Raw genomic sequence first — 21,314 nt, 5'->3', positions numbered from 1 at the left:
CACAGCACTGGGCTACCCACCCACTGTCCCCCTCCTCCCTGCAGTGACATGAACCAGGGACAAGCATGGTGCTTTCTAGAAAAAAGTTTTACTGTCCATTGCAATATATTAATGATGCATATTTCAATAAAACAATTAAAAACCCCCGCTTGCTTGGAAGGGGAGGCAAGGGGGCTCAGAGAGGCAGTGCCTGGCTTGAGTGGGTGCCACAGTGGGGCTCCCGGGGTCACGGGGGCTGGGAGAGGGCAGCGGGCAGCCCCTCTCCACCCCTGCCCGCTGGCCACATCATCACCCCAGTGTCCACATCCAGCCCGGATGAGCAGAAACCCGGCCAGCCACCGAGTGGCACAGGCCCCTGCAGCTATAGGGTGAGGAGGGTCCCATCCTCCCGTCCGCTGCCCCTGCCAGGGCTGCCGTCGTGGCTGCCGAGGGACTGCAGGGAGCCCCGCGAGCTGTGCGGGGACAGGCTCCGCTGGAGGGGTCCGTCGGTGGGGCCGCCGTTGGGGCAGCCCCCGGGGATGTAGTGGGATGCGCTGTCGCTCTCGATGACCAGGTCGCCCTCCTCGTCGCTCTCGGCCGTGCTGTAGTTGCTCAGGTACTGCGAGGCCGGGCTGGGGGTCTGCTGGCTGGGGGTGCTGTCCGTGGACATGCCGGAGCTGCCCGAGGCCTTGCTGCTGCGGATGACGTTGTTGCGCTGGTTGGCCGGCTTGACGGTGATGATGAGGTTGTGGCTGTTGGCCACCATCATGTCCGTCACTTGGTCCAGGGACTTGCCGGCCACATCGATGCCATTCACCTCCAGGATCTCGTCGCTCACGGCCAGCAGCCCCGTGCTCTCGGCCAAGCCGCCCTTCACCAGGCGGGAGATAAAGATGCCGGGCACCTTCTCGACGCCCTGCGGGGCCACACGCACGCTGACGCCGTCGCGGATGTAGAAGCCCAGCGGTTTGTCGGAGCCGTGCTTGTGCAGCCGCACGCGCCGGTGCGTCTCGGGCAGGATGTCCACGTCGATGATGGAGGAGATCTGGCGGAAGTCCTGGGGCATCCCGATGAGGAGGTGAGGCTTGGCCCGGTAGTGTGCTGGGCGCAGCAGCCCTTTCTTCTTCCGCTGCAAGGAGTTGGAGGCGAAGACGCTGGCATCAGACTCTGCTGTAGGGAGCAAGGGAGGACACGGGTCAGGCACTGCAGCTGCTGGGGATGTGAACGCGTGTCCTTGGCCCCAGGTGCTGGGGCAGCAGCCAGCAGAAGGGCCCTGCTCACAGGTCTCACCGGCTTTTCCTCCCCAGATCATCCGCCTGGCTTTCCCTGCAGCCTGTCTCCGCTGGGGCCCATCTCCTGGGATTACCCAGCGTACACAGGCACACAGGCCAGGATTAGTGGGATCGAGGCAGTGATTCAGCCTTAATCACACTTTAAGCCAAACTCTGCAGTTTTAACACTAGAGCTGCCAGCCCTGATGGCTTGGGAGCTGCAGCTCTGCCCCAGTTTGGGTTTGGGGAGAGACGACCCCCCATACAAGTGTGCTGTGGTGGCAGCCAACTCCCTTAGGGCCAGTCCAACCCCAGGAAAGAGCACCAGAGTCCTCTGCCCCACCAGAGCAGGGCTATCACTGGCGTGGGTTAGTGATAGCCAACTAGAACTCTGCCATTCCTGAGGACAGGGACTCCCCACATCCTGAAAATTCATCCCAGGGCTGCAGCATCCTCAGGGCCCCTGAATATCCCAGACTGTGATTTGTGCCCATGTCTCTTAATCCACAATCAGGCACCTTCATATAGGGTTTGATTCTCTCCTGGACTGTGGCCTGGGGCTGCTCTGTGGGGCCCAGCTCCAGCCCATCATCACTGGCTCCATCCACCAGGTGCTAGGGAGTATCCCCTGGTTTCTCTCTGGTTTCTCCCTATCTCTTTCCATGTGGGAGCCCAGATCTGGATGCTCCATGGTCAGCACATTCCCCACAGTGTCCCCCACCAGCATCTGGACCCTGCTCCAGTTGCAGGGCTGCTAGGGATGTCCCCAAGCCCAGGGGACATGGGATTTCTCCCTAGCCAAGCCAGCCTGCCAGGGCTCCTGGCTTATAAATATCTCCCTGCACACACAGCCTTGGCATATTTTTAGCTCGGGGAAGGGCGGCGGAGGCTTTCCCACAGCTATTTCAGCACACAGCTCCTCTCCAAGGGGCGCAGAGTGGCTGGGCCAGGCAGGTCCAGAATACCAAGGATGAGCTCAGGGGTGGCCCTGGCAATGTCCCACACTTTCCCCTGCCCTTCCCATGAGCCTTAGCCCAGCCAAGGAGGGCCAGTGCCATTGTTCCAGCCAGGCTGCCCTGCAGGGATGGCTTCACCCAAAGGGGTGATGGGACAGAGGGGAGCCCAGCTGCAGCCTTAGCTTTTAGCCCCGCTGTGGCAGGACTGGCTGCTGCAGAGCCCACTGACAGGAGCACACCTCTGTGTGTGTGCACAGCTCCCTGCACCAGGCAGTGTGAGAGGCTCTGCAGCCACATTCCTCAGCGACCCAGACCGGTTCAACGACAGCCCAGCCTTGGGATGACCTGGATCCATTTAAAATCAGCTGTGATTCACCCAGGACTTGCTCCTGGCCTCTCTGCTCACCTCCCTGTGGTGCCGCCGGCCCTGCAGCCCCTCTCCTGCAGGCACAGCTGCGTGCTGGGGCTCCCTGGTGCTGCCTGCTCCTTATCTTGCTGCCCATGGAGCCAGGCTCTGTCTGCTCCCTCTCCACACCGTGCTGTCTTGGCACAATCAGCTGTGGGCCCTCACAGGCTTTTCCAGCAGCCCACAGGGTGGCTCTTGGGAGCAGGAGTGATGCTCCCACAGCATCCCTGGCACACCCAGCTCTGCACTGGCTCTCCATGTCACAGCCTGGGCCCAAGCATTGGGCCAGGAACAGGGGATGGTTTGACGCTGGCAACAACAGCCCCTGAGTGCACCACGGGCTCCAGCAGCCTGGATCACTGCTGCCAGCCCCCACACCATGCAGCCACAGATGAAACGTGTCCAGGGCATCCCACACCAACCTGATGCAAAAGCCCAGGAAAACTGACACAGCAGCCAGGGCTGGCCACCAGCATCACCCCTCGCCCAGAGACTTCTTCATACCACTATCATGAGCTGTAAACACAGACTCACTCTGGATGCTGTGCAGGGAAAACTGTGGCTCTGGGTCAGGCTCTGTGAACTGCTGACTGATGATGCTATGAAAGAGAAAACCTTGGTGCTACTAAACTGAGTGGAAGGGAATGGGCTTATTTTCCCTGCAAACAGGAGAAATACTTGGAGTGTTTGTCACTTGAAGGCTTCCATCCTTGCCAGGATGCTGCCATCAGGATGTTATCAGGTGTACCTGTGCAAGGAAGTTGTTCCCTGGGAACATGCCACCGAGGTAAGGGCAAGCCCTTGGTCTGCCAGGGAGGCACCAAGCCTCTTCCCAACACCAAAAATCCAGCAGCACCTGGCACTCTGAGAGCTCTGCCAAAACCTCAGGGCAGGGAGCTAGATGGGGCAGCTGGTGCAGCGCTCACAGGAGTAACACAGGAGCCCACACGAGCTTGGCTGGAAAACACAACTACAAAGGGGTGAATTGCGAAGATCTGCCTTTGCTCACCAGGTTGCATGGGCCTGGGCTGAGGCAGATGCCCTCGGCTGCCAGGGAGAGCCCATGTGGGTGCCACAGCCCTGGCAGGGTTCTGGCAGCCTCCCAGTGCCACCATGTCCACATCCATCCACCAAAGCAGTGGCTGGAGGGTATGTGGCCAGCCATGCCCCCGCTGGCATAGTCCAAAGGTGGAACCAGCAGAACCGCTGGATGTGGCTCATCTCTCTCGACTGGAGGACACATCCAGTGCCCCGCTTACCCTTCTTCTGGATGATGACCCTGAGGAGGGGGTTGGCAGAGGACAGGGCTTTGTGGTAGTTGTCATCGTTGTTGATGGGCAGGAGGTCACCGTGGATGTCTGTGTAGCCCAGGAGCACATCCACCCGCGGGATCTGGTGCACTGTCTGCAGCAGCTGGTAGAAGTCCTGGAAGCTGCCGGCGCCGGAGCGCTTCATGGCAAAGCGGCGAAATTCAGCGTCGAACTGCAGAGGAAGAGGAGGAAGAGGAGGAAGAGGAGGAAGAGGAGGAAGAGGAGGAAGAGGAGGAAGAGGAGGAAGAGGGTGACTCTGGGAAGGGCTGGCTCCAGCCGGCAGGACCGATGCAGGCAGGGAACCACACAGAGCTGCCCCGGGGCAGGCAGTGCCTTGGTGCTGCCGCCTCCAGAGCCCGGCAGCACCAAGGCAGCAGCGCCAGTCAGGGAGAGCCCGTCCCAAAAACAAAGTAAAAGGAGCGAAGCCGTTTTTCTGCCCAAACACTGAAGTGATGGGGCAGAAAGATGGCCCCGCGGCAGAGGAAGGACCCTCTGGCCGTACCACCAGCCGTGGCAGACGCCGTGTTGCCGGGAGGCCCTTCCCTGCGACACAGGCGCTGCCGTAGCACCTGGTGAGCAACAGCGCTAATTAATGCCTCCTTCCGTCACGACGAAGGGGAAGCCAATTAAGAACAGGCTGAGGAACACTGCGAGGATCGCGCTGCCCGCGGGGGTCACACCCCAGCTGTCGGGGCAGGCGGTGGCCACCACGTCCTGGGAAGAAAGACACCCTGCACCCTGCCGGGGGTCTCGAGCAGGCAATGGCACAGCTGGGCGAGTGCACAGCTGGATAAGGGAGCAGAAAGGGAGTGCACACATCTGTGTGAGCACAGGGATGGGTGGGTGGGCACAGGTGGATAATGGTGTATATCTGGGTGACGGCACACATCTGGGCAAGGGTGTGCCAGGTGAGCACATATCTGGATAAGCAGACACGTCTGGGGGAGACCGCAACTGGGCGAGCGCACAGTCATGCAGGTGTGCACATCTGGATTGAACGACAGGGGCTCGTCCCTTGCTGGGTGTGCACATCTGGGTGATGGCATAGCCGGGGATGACCATGCTTTGGCGAGCACGCACATCTGGATGAGTGCACATCTGGGCGAGCGAGGTGTGTCCCCGAGGTGACCGCTCACCCCGCACACCCGCACCGGCGAGGCTACCCCGCACACCGGGGCTGCCGGAACGGCGCACCGGCGCCCTGCGCATCTGGCGAGCGCTCCGCCGCGGCGTTCCCACGGCCGCGCCGAGCCAGCCCGCGGCCCGGCAGAGCCCACGGTGGCGGGACGCTGCGGCCGCCGGGCCGGGCTCGGCTCGGGGACGCACCGGGCAGCGCCGCCGCAGCGCGGGGAGCGGAGAGCCCGCACGGCCTGGCTCCCGCGCCGCTCCCTGATGCGCGGTGCCACCCCACGTGTGCTGCCCGACGCGGGGGCGACCCGCTCGGTCGTGACCCGGCGGAACCGGCACGGGCATCGGCATCGGCATCACCGGCCCCGTCCCTGGCGGGCGCTTACCTTGCTCTTGACCTCGATAACGGGCTCGGCGGAGCGCGCCGGCGTGCGGTGGTGTTTGGCCATGGTGCGGGCCGGGCCGGGCCGCGGGGCCGCGCCGCCACCGCCGCTCCCGCGGCCACGGGGGATTTTCACCGGCCATGACGTCACCGGCGGGCAGGCCGGGCGCCGCCGCGCCATTGGCCCAGGCGGGGCGCGGGGCGTGGTCGGGCGGCTGCTGACAACGTCGCCGTGGTAACGGGGGTGGGGACGGGCCGGCGGCAGGACCCCCATCCTCATCCCTCTCCCCGTCCCTGTCCCCATCCCCAATCCCCGTCCCCTTCTCCATGCCCGTCCCCATCCTAATCCCCTCCACGTCGGCCCCATTTACCCGAGCGCGGGTCCGCTCGCCGTCGGGGCGCCGCCGCGCCGGGACGGCACCGGGAACCGCGCCGGTAACCTCGGGCATCCCATCGCTGTCAGGAACCTCATTAGCGACACATTAAACCCAACAGCGGCTCCTCTCTGGGGACACCGAGCTCCGGCACGCGGCCAGCATCCGCACGGAATCCCCGCGAGTGTCACCGGTGGAAGCCTCGGCCCCGTCCGGGAATATCCCGGCGTTTCCCCAGGTTGGCGGGGGCTACCCATGCCATCGGTTTGGTGGCCTTTGGCAGAGGAAACCCCGGCAGCAGAGGCTGTTTTCCAGCTGTGCCCCTCGTTCCCCACATCCTGGTTACACGTTCGTTCTGGCTTTTTTCCCTTGTTTGGCAGGGGAATTTTGTGCTGCCCCAGAGCCGTGTGGGCCAGGGAAGGTTCATTGTTTCGGGGATGATTTGCTTTACTGAGTAGTGGAACAGCTGACCGAGGGGAGGGAAACTGACCAAGCTCACCGGGTGTGCAGCAAAGCCCCTCCGTGCCCGTCTCGGCACCAGGCTGCCAGGATGTGCAGCCAGAGCACGCCTCCTCGGTGCTGCCAGGCTGTGTCCGCAGGTGATGCCCGTGGGATGTGTCTTCGGCAGAACTGGCTCTGCTCAGGCACAGAAACACACAGGGACAGCCAGAGAACCCCTTCTCTGCAGACCCCGCTGCAGTGCAGCTCTGCTAGCGATGCCAGAGCATACTGTGAGCTCCTTCCTGCTGGCACCAGGGTCACCAGCCCCAGTGCCTCAACAAAACCAAACTCTTGTTCATGGACTCTGAGGAATTTTGGAGCCAAAGGGGCCATGACAGCAGCACCATGAAACAGTTTTTTTAGCCAGACACCTAACAAGCACAGTGCTTCCGACAGAATAAACATTTCGAACCAAGCCCTGAGAATCAGCTTGGCTTGTCTGGTTTCTCTTGCCCTTTGCTCCTGGATTCTGTTGACCTATCCTGGCCCAGGGAACAACCTTTGGTCAGGACAAAATTGCATCTCCACAGCACCAGGTCTGCATTAGCTGGTGTGTGGCTCCTGGCAGGCTCGTCCCTTGTGTCACTGTGCTTGGATGAGCAAAGGAGCACACCAGGCTGCAAGACTGTGGGACATCTCCTCGTGTGCTGGCAAATTCTGCTCCGGCTGTTCCTGCTGTGCCAAGTGATTGCCACACCATGAAAAGCAGCCTGACCACAAACAGAGCTGTAAATTCATCAGCAATACCCCCCTCAGTCCCCTAAGTTTTGTTTTTTTTGTTTTTTTTTTTTTTGTTTTTTTGGTTTTATTTTTTTGTTGTTGTTGTTTGTTTTTTTTAACAGAGTAATTGTGTTGAGGTCAGAGAGATAATCCTGATTTATGCCGTGGTTAATATTTACGCAGGCGACAAAAGCAGCTTGCAGCCCTTCATCTCCAATTTTGGTAAGTTGGAGTTAATTGTTCAGCAGGACAGTGGGGTGATGTGCTGGTCACACCTTCTGGTTTGTGCTGTGGGTCATTATCTGCTGCCACAGAGCAAGCTAAGCTATGCAGACAGTATCAGGGCAACTGTTTGTTTTGCCTCAGTCCTAAGAGCTCTGAATCAGCCTCTGGAACTGGAGCATGTGCTACTCAATGTTCAGATGTGTCCACTGACTCCAGTTCTTGGCTGCTGTGAGGGCAGTGAGGGCCTGGCTCTCTGGGGGTCCAGCACACCCAAACATGGAGGGGATCTGCTGAGGCTTAGCACTCAGGTGACTCAGGAGGTCATTCCTCCAGCCCCTGCTCCAAGCCAGGTTAGTGCTGGATTCAGGTAAATTTGTCCAGTGAGCTGGCATTTTTCCCAGCAATGGCTCAGACAAGGAATGGGCAGAGAGCAGCTCAGTTGAATTCTGCCCCTCTTGTCTGTGGTGAAGGAGAAGCCCAGCAGCCTGAGCTCGAGGTAGGATCAGCCCTGTGGCCACAGCTGCGCAGCTGGTCAACGGGCAAGCAACAGCACAGGGAGTCCCAGAACAAACACACATAGTCAAAGATCCTGGTTTCACTCCAACACCTGCACAGCCTTAACCTGTCCCTGCCACCCATGGGAACTGTCCTGGCACTCTGAGCAAAGGCTGCAACCGAGCCAGCAGCAAAGTCATCTTGACTCGGACAATGGCAAGGGTGGCCCTGTGTCGCCACAACTTTGCCTGCTTTTCAGAGTTTGCATTTTGTTCTCACACAGCTTCAAGAAAACAATGTATATTTTTAGAATATATCTTTTTGTTTACATATTTCTCCTCTGGGAGGAGAAAGGTGACTGATGGTGGTCTTCACCAACGAAGTCAAAGAAGTGGCAACCTATGTAGCCAATCCTGTGCCTTCTGAAAGAATTGTATATAAAATAAAGTCAGAAAATTAAATATAGAACTTTCCTACTAACCTTCTTGCTGCCTGCCTCATTCTTTCGTGTCCCTACCGGCGACAGCACTGGACACTGTGTTTGTCTTTCCCCACTGCCAGCGGGAGCTGAAGGACAGGGATCATGATCTGTGCTGATGGAGCAAGAGCAGCAAATAGCTCTGGCAGTGTCTCCTTGGGTTGGTGGGACACAGAGGTTGAGGAGGCAAACCCCACCTGGGCATTGAGCCTTCCCAGGGCCAACAAGGACAGAGCAGGCAGGAGCGCAGCCCCAGTGCTCGCTGTGGGATGCGGATGTGAGAGAGGAACGGGCTCCGATGGCATTCTCCACTCTCGCAAGGACGTACCCTGGCAGCCGCGGAGGGTTCACCTGACCAGACCCAGGCTCAGCTCATTTCTTCGTGATTTCCTTTTGTCGGCTCCCACGGCAGCGCTGCCCTTTGGCTCGGCTCTTCCCCGGGACGCCGCGGGGTGATGCGTCCCCGTGGCAGAGTGTCTTTCCTAGCTGCAAAATCCAGTCTTGGCTGCAGACTCATCCGTGCCTTTGGGCAACAGGTCTGGCTGCCAAGGAATACTGAGCAGCTCCTGGAACACGCAGAGTAAACACCTGGTGCCGAGAGATAAATCCGACGTCTCGCGTTCCTACAGTTTTGTTTTGAAGGACGCGAAAACCCCCTCCTGGTGCAGCAGGATCATTACCACGGGCTTTTTAGATGCTGGATCGCATCTCACAGGAAGATGGGCATGAGGACGAACACTCAGAAGTTCTGGTCCGCTTTTTAATGGCTTTTTTGTTTGTTTGTTTTGTGGGTTTGGGGGTTTTTTTGGTTTGTTTTTTTTTTGGTTTGGTTTTTTTTGTGGTTTTTTTTTTTTTTGTTAGTAAAAACATCACGAATTATTAACTTTCCCCAGCATCTACGCACACTTTTTTTGGCTCCACCCAGAAGTATAGTTTGTCCTGTACCCACAAAGCCCGCAGCAAACCTGCTGAGGTAGCTACACAGCTCGGGAAAAATATCCATAGGGAAAAAGGAGATGTTTCACCTGGATCAGGCTGTGGATGCAGCACGTGCAGGGCTCCACAAAAGATGTGCAGCTCCAGCGGGCGGAGGGGAGAGGGAAGGTGAAGCAAAGGATCCCTAAGAGCTGCGCTGATGCCAGATATGGGGTAGAGGGAGGGAGAGAAAGAAGGAAAGAGAACAGCGCTAACGGCCCGGCCATGGCCTCCGCCCCTCAGGGCCCGGGCGGGGCGGGGCGGGTCACGGTCGCCGTGGTGACCGCATAGCCCCGCCCCTCATCCGGTATCGCCCAATCCGCGTCTCCGTTTCCTCCCGGCGCCGCACGCGAGGCTCCGTCCCATTGGCCCACGTGGCAGCCCCGCCCCTGCCATCATTGCGGCCAATGAACCACAGCCACCGCGGCCCTGCGGCGGGGCCGGGCCCTATAAAACTGCCGCCGGGGAGGTTCTGCAATCGCCACCCGCCTCACGCCCGCCATGGAGGAGCCGCTGTCTCTGCTGGTCCGGAGCCCCGCGCAGCGGCACCGCGACCTCCGGCTCGGTGCCGAGCCTGCCTGGACCGTACGCCGCCTCAAGACCGAGCTGCGCCGGCTCCTGCCCGACGCGCCGGTGAGTGCGCCGTCCCCTGTTCCCGCAGCCCCGCCGGGCGGGTCTCTGCGCGCAGCCTCCCCCGATGGATGGGTGGGTGGGTGGATGGATGGCTGGGTGGGTGGTGGGGGCTGGCTCCCCGCGGAGCAGCGGCGGCAGCTGCCGGGGGGCTCTCGCGGGGCTCCGGGACCGGTACCTGCCCCCCGGGGTGTCCCGGTCCCGGTTGCGTCAGCCGCGCTTGGGGCGCGCTCGGGCTATTTTGGGATTGGTTTGTGGCCCGGTTAATCATTAACCGGCCTCCCGGGACGGCGCGTCCGGCAGGTGTGTGGGGACGTCAGAGCCCGCTGGCACCGCACCCAGCCGGGCAGCGGGCGGCCGAGGCCCTTCCCGGGGCCTTGGGGGCGCGCTCCCGCTGAACGGGAGGCACAGCGCTCGGTCCGGCGGGGTGATGGGGCTGTGGGGCTGAAATGCAGAAGTGTGACTTCCCCTGGGCCGCAGGACACGGGAGCTGACACGTGAGCGCTGCCGGAGCAGCTGCGCACCCCGTCTCCCTGCTCCCACGGGCAGCGCTCCCGCAGGAAGGTGTGTGGCCTTCACAGAGCCTATAAACTTGGAAAAGACCTCCAAGATCATCAGGTTCAACCTTCGACCGGATGCCATTATCCCTGCTAAACCACACCGTGGAATGCCATGTCTATACTCATTTTTTGAAGAGTTCCAGGGATAGTAACTCCATTTCCCAGGGTAGCCCATTTCAATGCTTAGCCGTTCCTTCGGTGAAGAAATTTTTCACAATATCCAACTGGAGACTGCCCTGCAAACTTAAGGCTATTTCCCGTTTTTCCTGTCACTAGTTGTTTGGGAGAAGGCCTGATTCCCATGCTTTTGCCGTGCTTTCCCTGGGAGTGTGGTGATTACCCAGAAACAGGCTCCTTGTGCTTCCACTGGCTGCTGTGGGACAGCTCCCGATAAAGAGCTGCTGGAGGTGCAGCAGATTTACTTGGCATCACCTCTGGTGCTGATCAGATTAGGTGGAACTCCAGACTTCTGTTTTTAAGAAACATAAATGTTTTTGTTGGGACTGTAAAAGATACAGCACATAACCAGATTCTTTGCCCAAGGGACTTTGGATTCTTTGCAGGTTTGCTCCTCAATAATATCCCATTTGGATGTTCAGTTATTCTCATAACTTCAGCTGAATTTAGATGTGCACAAGTCCCTCTGCACCATAGTATGTAGGATACTCCAGGCTCTGTGCCTCTCTGCACCAGCTGTGAGCTGTATTGGTTAATGCTTGGCAGAGCAAGTAATCTTGTTCTTTGTTTTCTTTCTTCAAAGCCTGAAGAGGACCAAAAGCTGATTTATTCTGGGAAACTGTTGCTTGATCACCATTGTCTGGGAGACTTATTGCCAAAGGTATAAAAAAGTATCTTTTATGATGTGCTGAAATATATCCAGAGAAGGGATTTTTTTAACGTATCTTCCATTATATTTCAGCATGGGGAGCTGCATGCTCTTCATTTGGTGTACAACTTCAAGACTCCTGCAAATATGCAAGAAACCAAAGAGGTAATTAGACTTAACTCTGAATCTTGGAGTTGTAACTGAAAACAAGAAGTGTTGGATGACGATTTTAAAGTTCCCTGTTACTGCAGGTTTTCCCTATTGGTGCAACAGCAGTATTACTTTGTGATAATTTGTTTGGGAAAGTGAGCATGTATTTGGATTAAGCTGAGGAAAAAAATTGCCTCTACAGTTCATCAGTAAAGATTGTCATGGCATCTGTTAAGAAAGGTCTAGTTGTGATGTGCTGCTCAGAGGAGAAATGCTTTCTGGTAGATTCAGCTTTATTAAATAGACTGTGACTTGCTGTGTCCCAGGCACACTTGGGCAGATTGAGCTTGTGGTCAGAAGAGAAGTGTGGGGAAGTGGTTCTGATCTGTGGGGAGGGTAGAAGGCTGAGAACTGCAGACACTTTAACTGCTCCCATTAATGACTCATCTTTGGCTTCCTCTCTACAGGCTCAGCCTTAGTGCTTGAGCTCGGTATGGACTGGTGTCAAGTACAAATGGCCAAAACCTGTTCTTTTCTTAAAGTGGCTAGGCAGAGGTTTCTAGAGGTGTGGTCCTGTTGCCCGTTAAAGGCACTGTGAGCTAACCCTGGCCATGCCTGGTGGTTGCTAGATGTGAGCCAGCTTTGGCTGGGTGTTAGATGTATCACAACAGGACAACTCTTGAACTCTCTGTACAGCAGTTTGTGTAAACAGTACAAACTTGCCATAGGAAAAAGTCCAAGTGTCTTTTGTATTTTATATTTTTATAACCAGATGGATGCTGAGTGTATGCATAAGAAGTAACAAATAAAGTATAGATCTTGTGAAAGGGAAGGGTAGGATCAAATCAGTTTTGCATCCCAGTCGTTTCATTCCAGGAGCTTTAAAATACTGATAGAGGTGTTTGTGGTGTGGTGCCCCAGAGCAGGGGCAGCACTGAGAGGTGCTGTGCAGGAATAGGTGTTAAAATAAGGGCATACTTTGTGGGGTGCAGCCTTTTTGGATAAAGTGTGTGTGGTGTCCTGAGTAAACCTCACTGGCTGCACTTGTTGTCTGTAGGTTAAAGCTGATCAGCCCAAGTTACCATCAGAAGCCAGGCAGGAATCAAATGTGTCTTGCTCCAATGGTGGAAGATCGAGGAGCTCTTCAGGTGTCCCCTCATCAGCAGAAGCCAGTAATGGGTAAATACAATTTTACATATGTCTTTAAGATTTTTAAGATGGTATGTTTGTATTGGATGCCAGCTCCTTATGCCACATCTACTGTCGTAAGTCCACAGAACATGGGCCAAATATGATGAGGCTTTATATAAAGGCTTTAGTGGACATACAATAATTTGGATTGTAAGGGGCCTTTAAAGGCCATCTAGTCTAACCCTCTGCCAATGAGGGACACCTTCCACTAGATCAGGTTGCTCTGTCCAACCTGGCCTTGAACACTGCCAAGAATGTGGCATTTAAAGGAAAATGCACTGCTCTGTTAATTAGGAATAAAAGTCTTTCTTCTGTTCATGTGGGTAAAGAGGTGTCTAGAAGGAAGAATTAATTTTATATTTGGGTGCACTAAATGGCAGAAGCTGTTTACGTTGTTCTGTAATAAATTGCTCTTGCTGTTAGTTCAGTGTTTGCTAATGAATGTGTTCAAATTTTGACCAAGGCTGGAAACAACTTGGAGTCCCTTCCAGAGCGTGGCTCCTGGCTTCTCTGCTTACACAACCTACAGCATGCTTCAGATGTCCTGGTTCCAGCAGATTTATGCAAGACAGTATTACATGCAATAGTAAGTGTTCTATTCCAAGCTGCCAGTAGGAAGTAGAAACTGTAATACAAGAAATTCGATAGCTCCTGGCAATTCTTCCTCTTTTGATGGAGCTTGGAGACTTTTTCATTTTGATTTGTGCTGAATGTTGTAGGAATGTCCCCATAACTGTGCTGCTCTGTTGCTGTTCAGGCCAGTGGTTCTGAATCTGGCCCATTGCCTGTCTGACTCTTCATTGGGAGGGCAGGTGTCTGTAGAGTAAATCTGATCCTGCTGATGAGCCTGTGCTTTTTTTTTTTTTTTGACTGCTGAAAGCATAAACAGCATTGCCTGGACATCAGTGACAGCTCAAGCTGAGACTTGCAGAAGGCTTTGACAGATTTTCACATACAGGACCTGTGGGAAGTGTGAAAGGATTTGACTAAGCCTCATTCTGGACTTTGTTCTCTGGTTCCAGCTTGGCTTCTACTGCTGCATCTGCTGACCCATCCCATGCACAGCATTCTCAGGAGATACCAGTGGCACCAGTGACACCTCCAGCTGCTCTCCCAGGCCCATTTCCTGCCCAAAACCAGCCTGGAAACCAGAATGTTGCTGCTCAGGTTAATGCAGTGGCTGACCAGAACTTGAGAATGAATGCCCAAGGGGGGCCCCTCGTGGAGGAAGATGAGGAGGGTGGCAATCGAGACTGGTTGGACTGGCTCTACTCAGCAACACTGTTATATGTTTTTGTCAACATGGTCTATTTCTACTCCAGTATCAGCAGGCTCCTCCTGGTCATGGGTGGCACCATTCTGATGTATCTGTAAGTGTGTGGTGTTAATATTTGCTGTTCGGAGGGGTTTCACTGAAGTACTGAGTTCTGTGCTGTGCTCAGCTTCCTGGTGGTTGAGCTTCATAGGACTCCTGGACCTGGAAAGGACAAACCATTCCTCTATATCCTGGTATAATTCACTATTTAGAAAAGATGATTAAGCCTATGTCTGGATTAAATGAAGAATGTGGCTGATGAGGTTTTGCAGTTTGTTGTGGTTGTCTTCCTAAGTTAGAAAACTTCTTGAAACCAAAGTGTAGTCCCTGTTGTAAAGCTCCAGCAACTCAGCAGCATAGAGCAGACAGACCTGTAAGTTCAGTGTAGAAAATTACTGTTTCTTGTTGGGAAACAAGTGATTGAAGTCTGGGAAGAGGGTTTCACACTTGCTGCCATGCAAGTGTGAGATTGCTGTGTTGCCCTTCTGGAGAGCAGACCAGGCTGAACTGAATGGAGTGTCCTGAACTGCCTTTGAACCTCTCTGGGTGGGGGAATATAATTAGGATGAATCACAGATGATAATGCTTGGGATGTCTTATCTGAGAAAGATAGTCTCTCCTCCAAAATTCTTCGATCACCTGTGGAACAAGTGGTGTAATTGTAGGTGTAGGAGTTAAAAGTAGTGCAGTTTTTCCAGCATCTATGTAGACTTGGAGAGTTGAAGGTTAATTTTTCCATTGAAAGTCCTTAAATTTTACTGTTGCTAGTTCCAGCAGCTCTCAGCAGTCAGATGTGCAGCTGTTGTGTACCAGGATGAGTAATGTTGAAACAGCATTAATTAATTAATGAATCTGTTGCCTTCCCCAGACACCATGCTGGAAGGTTCCCATTTAGACGAAGACCAGTTCAGCCCTTCCCAGACAATGTTCCTCCTCAAGCTGCTCTAAACCAGGACCAGAACAACAACTTTCAGGTATTGTCTTGCTATATTTTTAAACCATGAAACCCTGTCAAGTTTTGCTTTTTAATAATTTTGCTGTTTAATAGTTGTATAGTAGAAAAAAAACTTTTCTTGAAATTGCTGTAAGAGACACTATCTTCCATGGGAGAATAACTGCCACCTGAGTCCTCCATTGGTGTAGTAAATTCCTCAGTTAACCTTCATCCTGAAATATTTTGGTAATATTTTAGCTCCTTCTGTCCTTTAGGAAGTTGTAATGGGAAGTGGTCTGTCACAGGCTGTACCTGAGAGCAGGGTTCAGACTGCACCTCTGTAGTATTTGGGTCTATAAGGAGTTTGAGTCTTTCATTTCAAGCTGCCAGTTCTGATGTCAGTGGAAGTTAACTAGCTGTAAATATGTAATTCACCTGATCTGGTGGTTGATGGCTGTCCTGGACAGTGTTTCTGGACACCAGTGGGAGTTAACCAGTACTGCCAGTGTGCAGCTTGGGTTTTTGACTTTATATCTGGGCCTACTTGAAAAATTTTATACTCAAACAGTGACATTTCAGCAACAAAACCAGTTTGAGGTTTGATTTTTCTAATGCATTTCTGAATTTTTCCTTTACCAAATGCCCTTTATTTTGGCAGGGGGAAAATGGAGGCCGAGCAAATGAGTCAGAGACACCTCCTGATGAGAGACAGGCTTTCCAAGAACTGCAGCAGGCCAACCCTTCACTTGTGAGCACAGTCTGGGTTTTTTTCAAGACTTTCTTTGCATCCCTCCTTCCAGAAGGGCCTGGACTGACCCGCAACTGATTTGTCACCAAACTACAGTGGACACCTGAGACAACCAACTCCAGACCAGGCATGGAAAGGGATGGCACTTCCTCTGGCTTTCACTGACCAAGCAAATAAACTGCAAGAAGCCTTACATCATTACAGCCCAGAGACTGAGATGCTTGTCATCATTTCAAAGAACTTTGTTCCATAGCATTTATTAGGTACCTATGTAGAGGCTTGGCATTGTGGACTTGTGCACTAAAGGCACAGGCTCTGAGCAGATGTGCAAAAATGTTAGGGAAGCAAATTGCTTCTTCTGTGCAATGTGATTCCTGTTGGAATGTTTCAAATGCTATTTTGATTACACTGAGTGTAGGATCTCAAACAAAAATTGCTAGATATGCATTAGCAGATTTTTAGGAAAGATCTATTGTTAAATTGCTTCAACAATATTTTAAGTTTTCTTTGTAAATATTTCCTTATGAAGAATGTATTGTGCAATCTCCTTGTTGGACAAAGTGGAGGACTGTAAGATGGTGATGTGGATAAGCAGTTACCTCAGTGGCGTTGCAGACTAAATTTCATATTGCTGAATTCAGGTAGTTTAAATTGCAAGATTTAATTCCCCCTGCCCTTCCCCTCTGCCCTGCTGCCAGATCACGGGGGAAGACTAAGTGTGTTCAGGTCTAAATGTATTTAGCAAAAACTTATGCAAAAATGTAAACTTCTTCACTGCTTTTGGGTGCAAAGTTAAAGCAGTCTAATTCCTCTATTCAACTTTTCATTCTCACTCCAGTGCAACTCCTCTTGTGTTCCTCCTTCATTGTGTTCCCTTTAATTTCTGATGTGGTTAAGGGCTGTTATTGCAATAAAATTTGCAGGCGTTTATATTCACGTTTGTATATATCCTCTACAGCAATCAGACTATGTGCAAAGCACAGGGTGTGTTCTTGCCTGGTTTTTATTGAGAAGTCATGATGAGGGAGTTGGGATATGAGGGGAAAAGGTGCTGCCTTCAGCAGGTGAAGTGCCTTGAATAGCTTGGAGTTTGTTTGCTTATAGAAGGCTGGTAACAGAAGGGCCATGGACATCTTGAAATGGGTAATTCTGTAGGTATTTGGAAAATTTGGCTTCTTGAACCTTGCCTGAGACTCATGGTAGAGTTGCAACACCCTGTCTTGGCTCAGGGTTCAACTTTGTTTGAAATGTGCTATCTAGAAACAGCTTCCACTCCTGGAACTTGTTACTCTTCCTCTGCTGCCTGCACTTAGCAGGACAATTTGAGGAGTGTTGGCAGGGTCAACACATCACCTGGGACAAGCAGTTGTAGCAGGTAATGCTTGATCTTGCCATGTCAGATCAGATGTGGTGTTACCTGTGGAAGCCACTTAATCCTGGTGCTGTTTTGGATTTGAACAAATTCTTTTCCAGGCTTGTTTTTCTGTTATCTTCAGTTTGCTGGGGACTTAGAGGATGGGTAGGACTGTGGTAAAATTTTAGATGCTTAAAATGAAATCATTTATGAGGAGATCAGTTTTGTTACCCCAGATGCATCCTGCATGAGCCTTTGAGGATGTTCTTGGAGGAGGTGCCCACTCTTTCTTGCCTTACTAATGGTCTGGTCCTGCTCTGGGAATTGCGCTCCCTGAAGGAAGGCATCCCCAGGCTTTTGCACCCTCACAGTGTGTGTCCCTGTGGTAGGCACAGGGTGGGTGCCAGGTGACAGCCATTCCCCCACTCTGGACACAACTGCAGCTCACAGGGCAGCGCACCCCGAGCTGCTGCACTGGGCATGTTCCACATCAAGGCTGCTTTGTGGATTTTGGATTTTTCTACCGCAGGGTGTAACAAACCATCACTCAGGTGTCTTGGCAAAGTGCCTAAATTAACTGAGCTGTGGCTGTGCTCAGTTTAGCAGGAGTGAGCAGTTCCTGGCAGCCAGAAATAAACTGGTTTGGTATGGTTAAGACAACAAGCACATAGTGCTGGATTACTTGTGAAATCTCTAGTCTGAAAATTTATCAGAGATAGTGAAACATCTGTTGTCTTGCAGCTTTTGCTGTTCCCAGGAACAGGCAGATGGATTTAAAACTAGTTGAAAATCTAATGAAGTGTGGCTAATGCCACTGCAGAGATGCCATGAGAGTCCTGGACCTTAGACAATTTCCTTAATGGTTCTGTGAAACACATAACCTCCGCCTTTGGGGCGGAGGGGAGCCGTGACTGCAGCAGAGGACACGTGGGGTAATGTGGAAGTAAATCCTGTGTGATCCTGCAGAGGCAGCTGCCAATGTTGTGCACCCAGGCAGGAGCAGTGGGATGTGAGAGAACAATGCCTGGCTGAGGGCTCCAAGCACCTGTGACTGAGCCAGCCTGATCTTACGTGGAGTTGGGAATTTGGGGTAGCTTTTACCCTGTCACTGGGCCCTGGGTGCCGAGGCCCTGGGAGCAAACAGAGACAACTGAGTCATGAAAGGAACTGAGGCAGCTCAGCTTGCAGTGATGTCAGTGTAAACAGTGAGGGATGGCAAGGAAGGGGATAGAGCCTGGATGTCAGCTGTGAGTGCCAGTGAGCATGGCCCTGAAAATGAGGGAATCCAGGCTAGACACAAGGCAAAAATGAGCCTTGAATCTTCCAGAGCAAGACTGTCCCCACTGCTGGGACAGAAGTTGAGAGACCAGAAGGAGCCTTGAGGCTTGTGGGCTTAGGAGGCTGTGTTTGCCTTGGCTCACACTTCAAACTCTGATTCTGCTGCTGGTTTAGCTCCTCTGCATGCTCGAGAGCTACAGCTCCCGACCTGTTCAGCATGTGTTGTGTAGCGCTCCTGAGGGCAGACAGGTTGTGGCAGTGAAAGTCCTCTGAAGGTCCACAGGGTGGCAAAGTGAGCAGCAGGATAAAGCCAGTTCCTCTGCTGCTGTGTCCCGATGCTCTCTGGCAGCTGCTCCCAGTTGAGAGCAGTTCTCTGTCTCCACTGAGAAACAAGTAGGGGGAAAAGGTACAGTCTGTTTTTCTCAGACACCTTTGCTCTTGTTGTGGAAACTCCAAACAGGCTGCTTGCTTGGGAAGCCACTCAAGTCCTGTTTGTCACTACGGATATAGCCCTGTCCTCAGCTCCTGGAACACAAATCTCATGAGAATGAGGTTACTGCTGAGCAGATAAGCTGGTGATGGTAGTATGTTTGTTTGCATGTGGTTTCCCCTTTTCTCTGAAGAGCTGTTTCATTCATGCACTGACTTGCCTGTTGTCCCTTTTGTCCCTGTTCTCAGCAGCCAGGGACATCCCAACAGCTGTGCAAGTGCCCAGCTGAGTGTTACAACCTCCCTCTGGTCTTTGTCCTGTGATCCATTTCTAGCTGTGAGTCTGGTGGGATTTGCAAAGCAGTTCATACAAACCGTGTGTCCCCAGAGGCCATCCCAGCTACACCCCCACTGCATCACCAAAGTGCCAACTGCATCTTCACCACCTCCCTCCAGCCCTTCTGCTGCATAAGAATAGCTCTTGAGCTGCCTGCTAGTGTTTAATGTGGTGTGAATTTCAAATGAAGTGATATCATAGGGGTGAGCCAGTTCTGGTGTGACAGCCCCACACAAACCTGCAGTGAGGGGACTGAGGTCAGTTCATGCTCAGCTGCCTGCCTGAGAGGGTTGGACAAATCCTGGGAAATGTTGCATCTGGGCCCGTGTCTTGTGTCTGCTCACTGGCCTGTGCTGCAGAGGAACCTCTCCAGTTTCTTACAATGGCACTGAAAGTTGCATTTGCTGCTCTTTCAGTCCAGATTTGCCTGTGCAGGGTCAGTGCCACAGAAATACAGCTGGGCTGCACTTCCAGCTCCAGCCCAGCTGCCCTGGACACCCTCAGCTGTGAAAAGCCTGGGCTGACTTAGGGCCACCTGTGTGTGCCAGCTTATTTTTTCTTTTTAGAGGTTTTTATGGATGATACTGGTATAGAAGAGAAGAAATTGAGTTGGCTTCAGGAGAATTTGGAGTTGCAGTGGGGTAACACTCCTCTAGGGTCAGGATATCATCCAAGGAGACTCCTTGAGGCTGAGAGCCCTCGCTTTATCTTGTGGTGGTGGAGTTCAGGTTACTCCTGCTTTCTAAAATTTTGAGAGTAACTCAGGTAATACCAATTTCATTTGGCATCACAAATCTGTATTCAAATATTGCATAGCTTTAATTGCTTTAACTAGTTTGTAAGATAAATCTTATTTGAATGTTATTTCTGTCCATTTTATAAACCTCTAGGACAGAAGGAAACAGTGGTCTTTGGGCTGACCCTACTGCCATCCTGGGCTGTGTGTATCCTGGCAGTGGTGCTGGAGCCCATCCTGCTGACGGGTGCAGCCAGTGTACCTGGAAGGCTTTCTCAGGAAGCATCTGCAGGGTAACACCAAATATTTTGGTCAATGCAGCACAAAGATTAATGGCACTGTGATGTACCTCTGCCCTGGACAACGTGGGGAAAAACAACCCCAGTGACAGGACAGTCCTCAGCTAGGTGGTGAGTACATGTGTGCGTGCACGGCCTTCAGATAAAGCCTTACACAGCAAATATTTATCAAAACATCTTCCAGCATCCCCTTTGCAGCTTGGATGTTTAACTTTTCTTAGGGGTTCAAAGGCTGCCCTGCCTCCTGCTAGCAAAAATTAACCTTTCCTTAGGCTTTTAAACATGACCTGGCTTGTCCTAGCCTGACCTTGCACTGGGAGGAGGGTGGGCTGTGGTGTCCCTGCTGCCCTGGCCTCTGCCTGGTTACTCCAGGACAAGGATGCTCACAGCATCTCTGTGTTCCACATGCTTTTGCTATTGTAGGCAGAAAGTTTCCAGCCTTCCTGTTCCCACCGGAGGTCAATGCTCGGCAGTTCCCTGTTCTCCTTTTCCCTGAGCTCTGGTTCTCTGCTGACAGCAGACTCTGCAGCCGTGCTGGAGCAGGGGAGGTGGACCCTAAGGAGGCTGTGAATGCACTGGATCTACCAGGACTAGCACGATGGGTCTGGGCTCTTGGACTTTCTGCCTGGTGACAAATGCCCCTGCATCAAAATGCCCATTTTCCCTTCCCCCCATGCTGATGTGAATCGCTGCCCTGGGCAAAGAGGTGGTTGTGGCCTCCTGGGGGCTGCAGGATTCCCTTTATGCCAGGTGTTGGCCACTGTACCCACATCCCTTGAACTGAGAGCTGTAGGACAGAAAACAGAGCTGTTAGATGGTTAAACTCTCTTGAATTCAAATCCTTTTGTAACATGCCCATGCTCTGTGCAGCTGCCCTGGGAAAAGCTCTCCCGGCCAGGGCAGAGGGAATGCTGCGGCAGCTGAGCTAATGCCATGTGGGAGCTCTGCTCCTCAAGCACCTGCTGTCTTTGTACATTGTGTTTCCAACAATTAGCTGTTCATTTATAAAGCACTCTGGGCTGGCAGCAGGCAGTCTGTCCATGGCCACCACGCTGCTCTCCTGGAGAAGCCTGGAGGAAGCTGCAGATGCTCGGCTTCCCTCGGGGTCAGTGACCGTGAGTGCCTTCCGCGGGGTACCCGAGGCCATTCACTTTCTCAACTCAGGAAGAAAACAGCACGGCAGGGCGGGGGCTGCAGGACAGCGGGGACCCCACAGGAAATGTGCTCACCCTGCACAGGGAGGATGAGGCATCTGCCAAGGACAGGAGGGAGGCTGGCACCTCATCTCCCTCAGAGCATTGAGGCTGCTCCTGCAGTGCTGCCGAGT

The 21,314-nt window shown here is 53.2% G+C and overlaps 2 protein-coding genes across 3 annotated transcripts; one reads left to right on the top strand and one right to left on the bottom strand.

Moving 5' to 3' along the window:
• Nucleotides 1–76: 76 nt before the first annotated feature.
• Nucleotides 77–5,572, bottom strand: LOC136295730 (partitioning defective 6 homolog alpha-like). Of its 2 annotated transcripts, none has more exons than XM_066194337.1 (3): nt 5,437–5,572; nt 3,872–4,094; nt 77–1,149 (listed from the first exon to the last, which is right to left on the bottom strand). In XM_066194337.1, exons 1-3 carry the CDS (start codon nt 5,497–5,499, stop codon nt 362–364), a joined length of 1,074 nt encoding a protein of 357 aa, XP_066050434.1. In that variant the 5' UTR covers nt 5,500–5,572; the 3' UTR covers nt 77–361. The 2 variants fall into 2 exon arrangements, with proteins under 2 accessions (XP_066050434.1, XP_066050435.1); XM_066194338.1 differs by having other exon boundaries at nt 77–1,146.
• Nucleotides 5,573–9,675: 4,103 nt separating this feature from the next.
• Nucleotides 9,676–16,486, top strand: HERPUD1 (homocysteine inducible ER protein with ubiquitin like domain 1). The gene is made up of 8 exons (XM_066194577.1): nt 9,676–9,833; nt 11,151–11,228; nt 11,310–11,381; nt 12,424–12,545; nt 13,021–13,143; nt 13,580–13,927; nt 14,741–14,846; nt 15,465–16,486. Exons 1-8 carry the CDS (start codon nt 9,702–9,704, stop codon nt 15,630–15,632), a joined length of 1,149 nt encoding a protein of 382 aa, XP_066050674.1. The 5' UTR covers nt 9,676–9,701; the 3' UTR covers nt 15,633–16,486.
• The last annotated feature ends 4,828 nt before the right edge of the window (nt 16,487–21,314 follow it).

This window comes from Chamaea fasciata, unplaced genomic scaffold (genome assembly GCF_029207755.1).
Source record: "Chamaea fasciata isolate MVZ Bird 193981 ecotype frontalis unplaced genomic scaffold, bChaFas1.0.hap1 SCAF_12, whole genome shotgun sequence".
NCBI lineage: Eukaryota > Metazoa > Chordata > Aves > Passeriformes > Sylviidae > Chamaea > Chamaea fasciata.
Note: the sequence above shows the minus strand (reverse complement) of the source record. Positions and strands in the feature narration are given on the sequence as shown.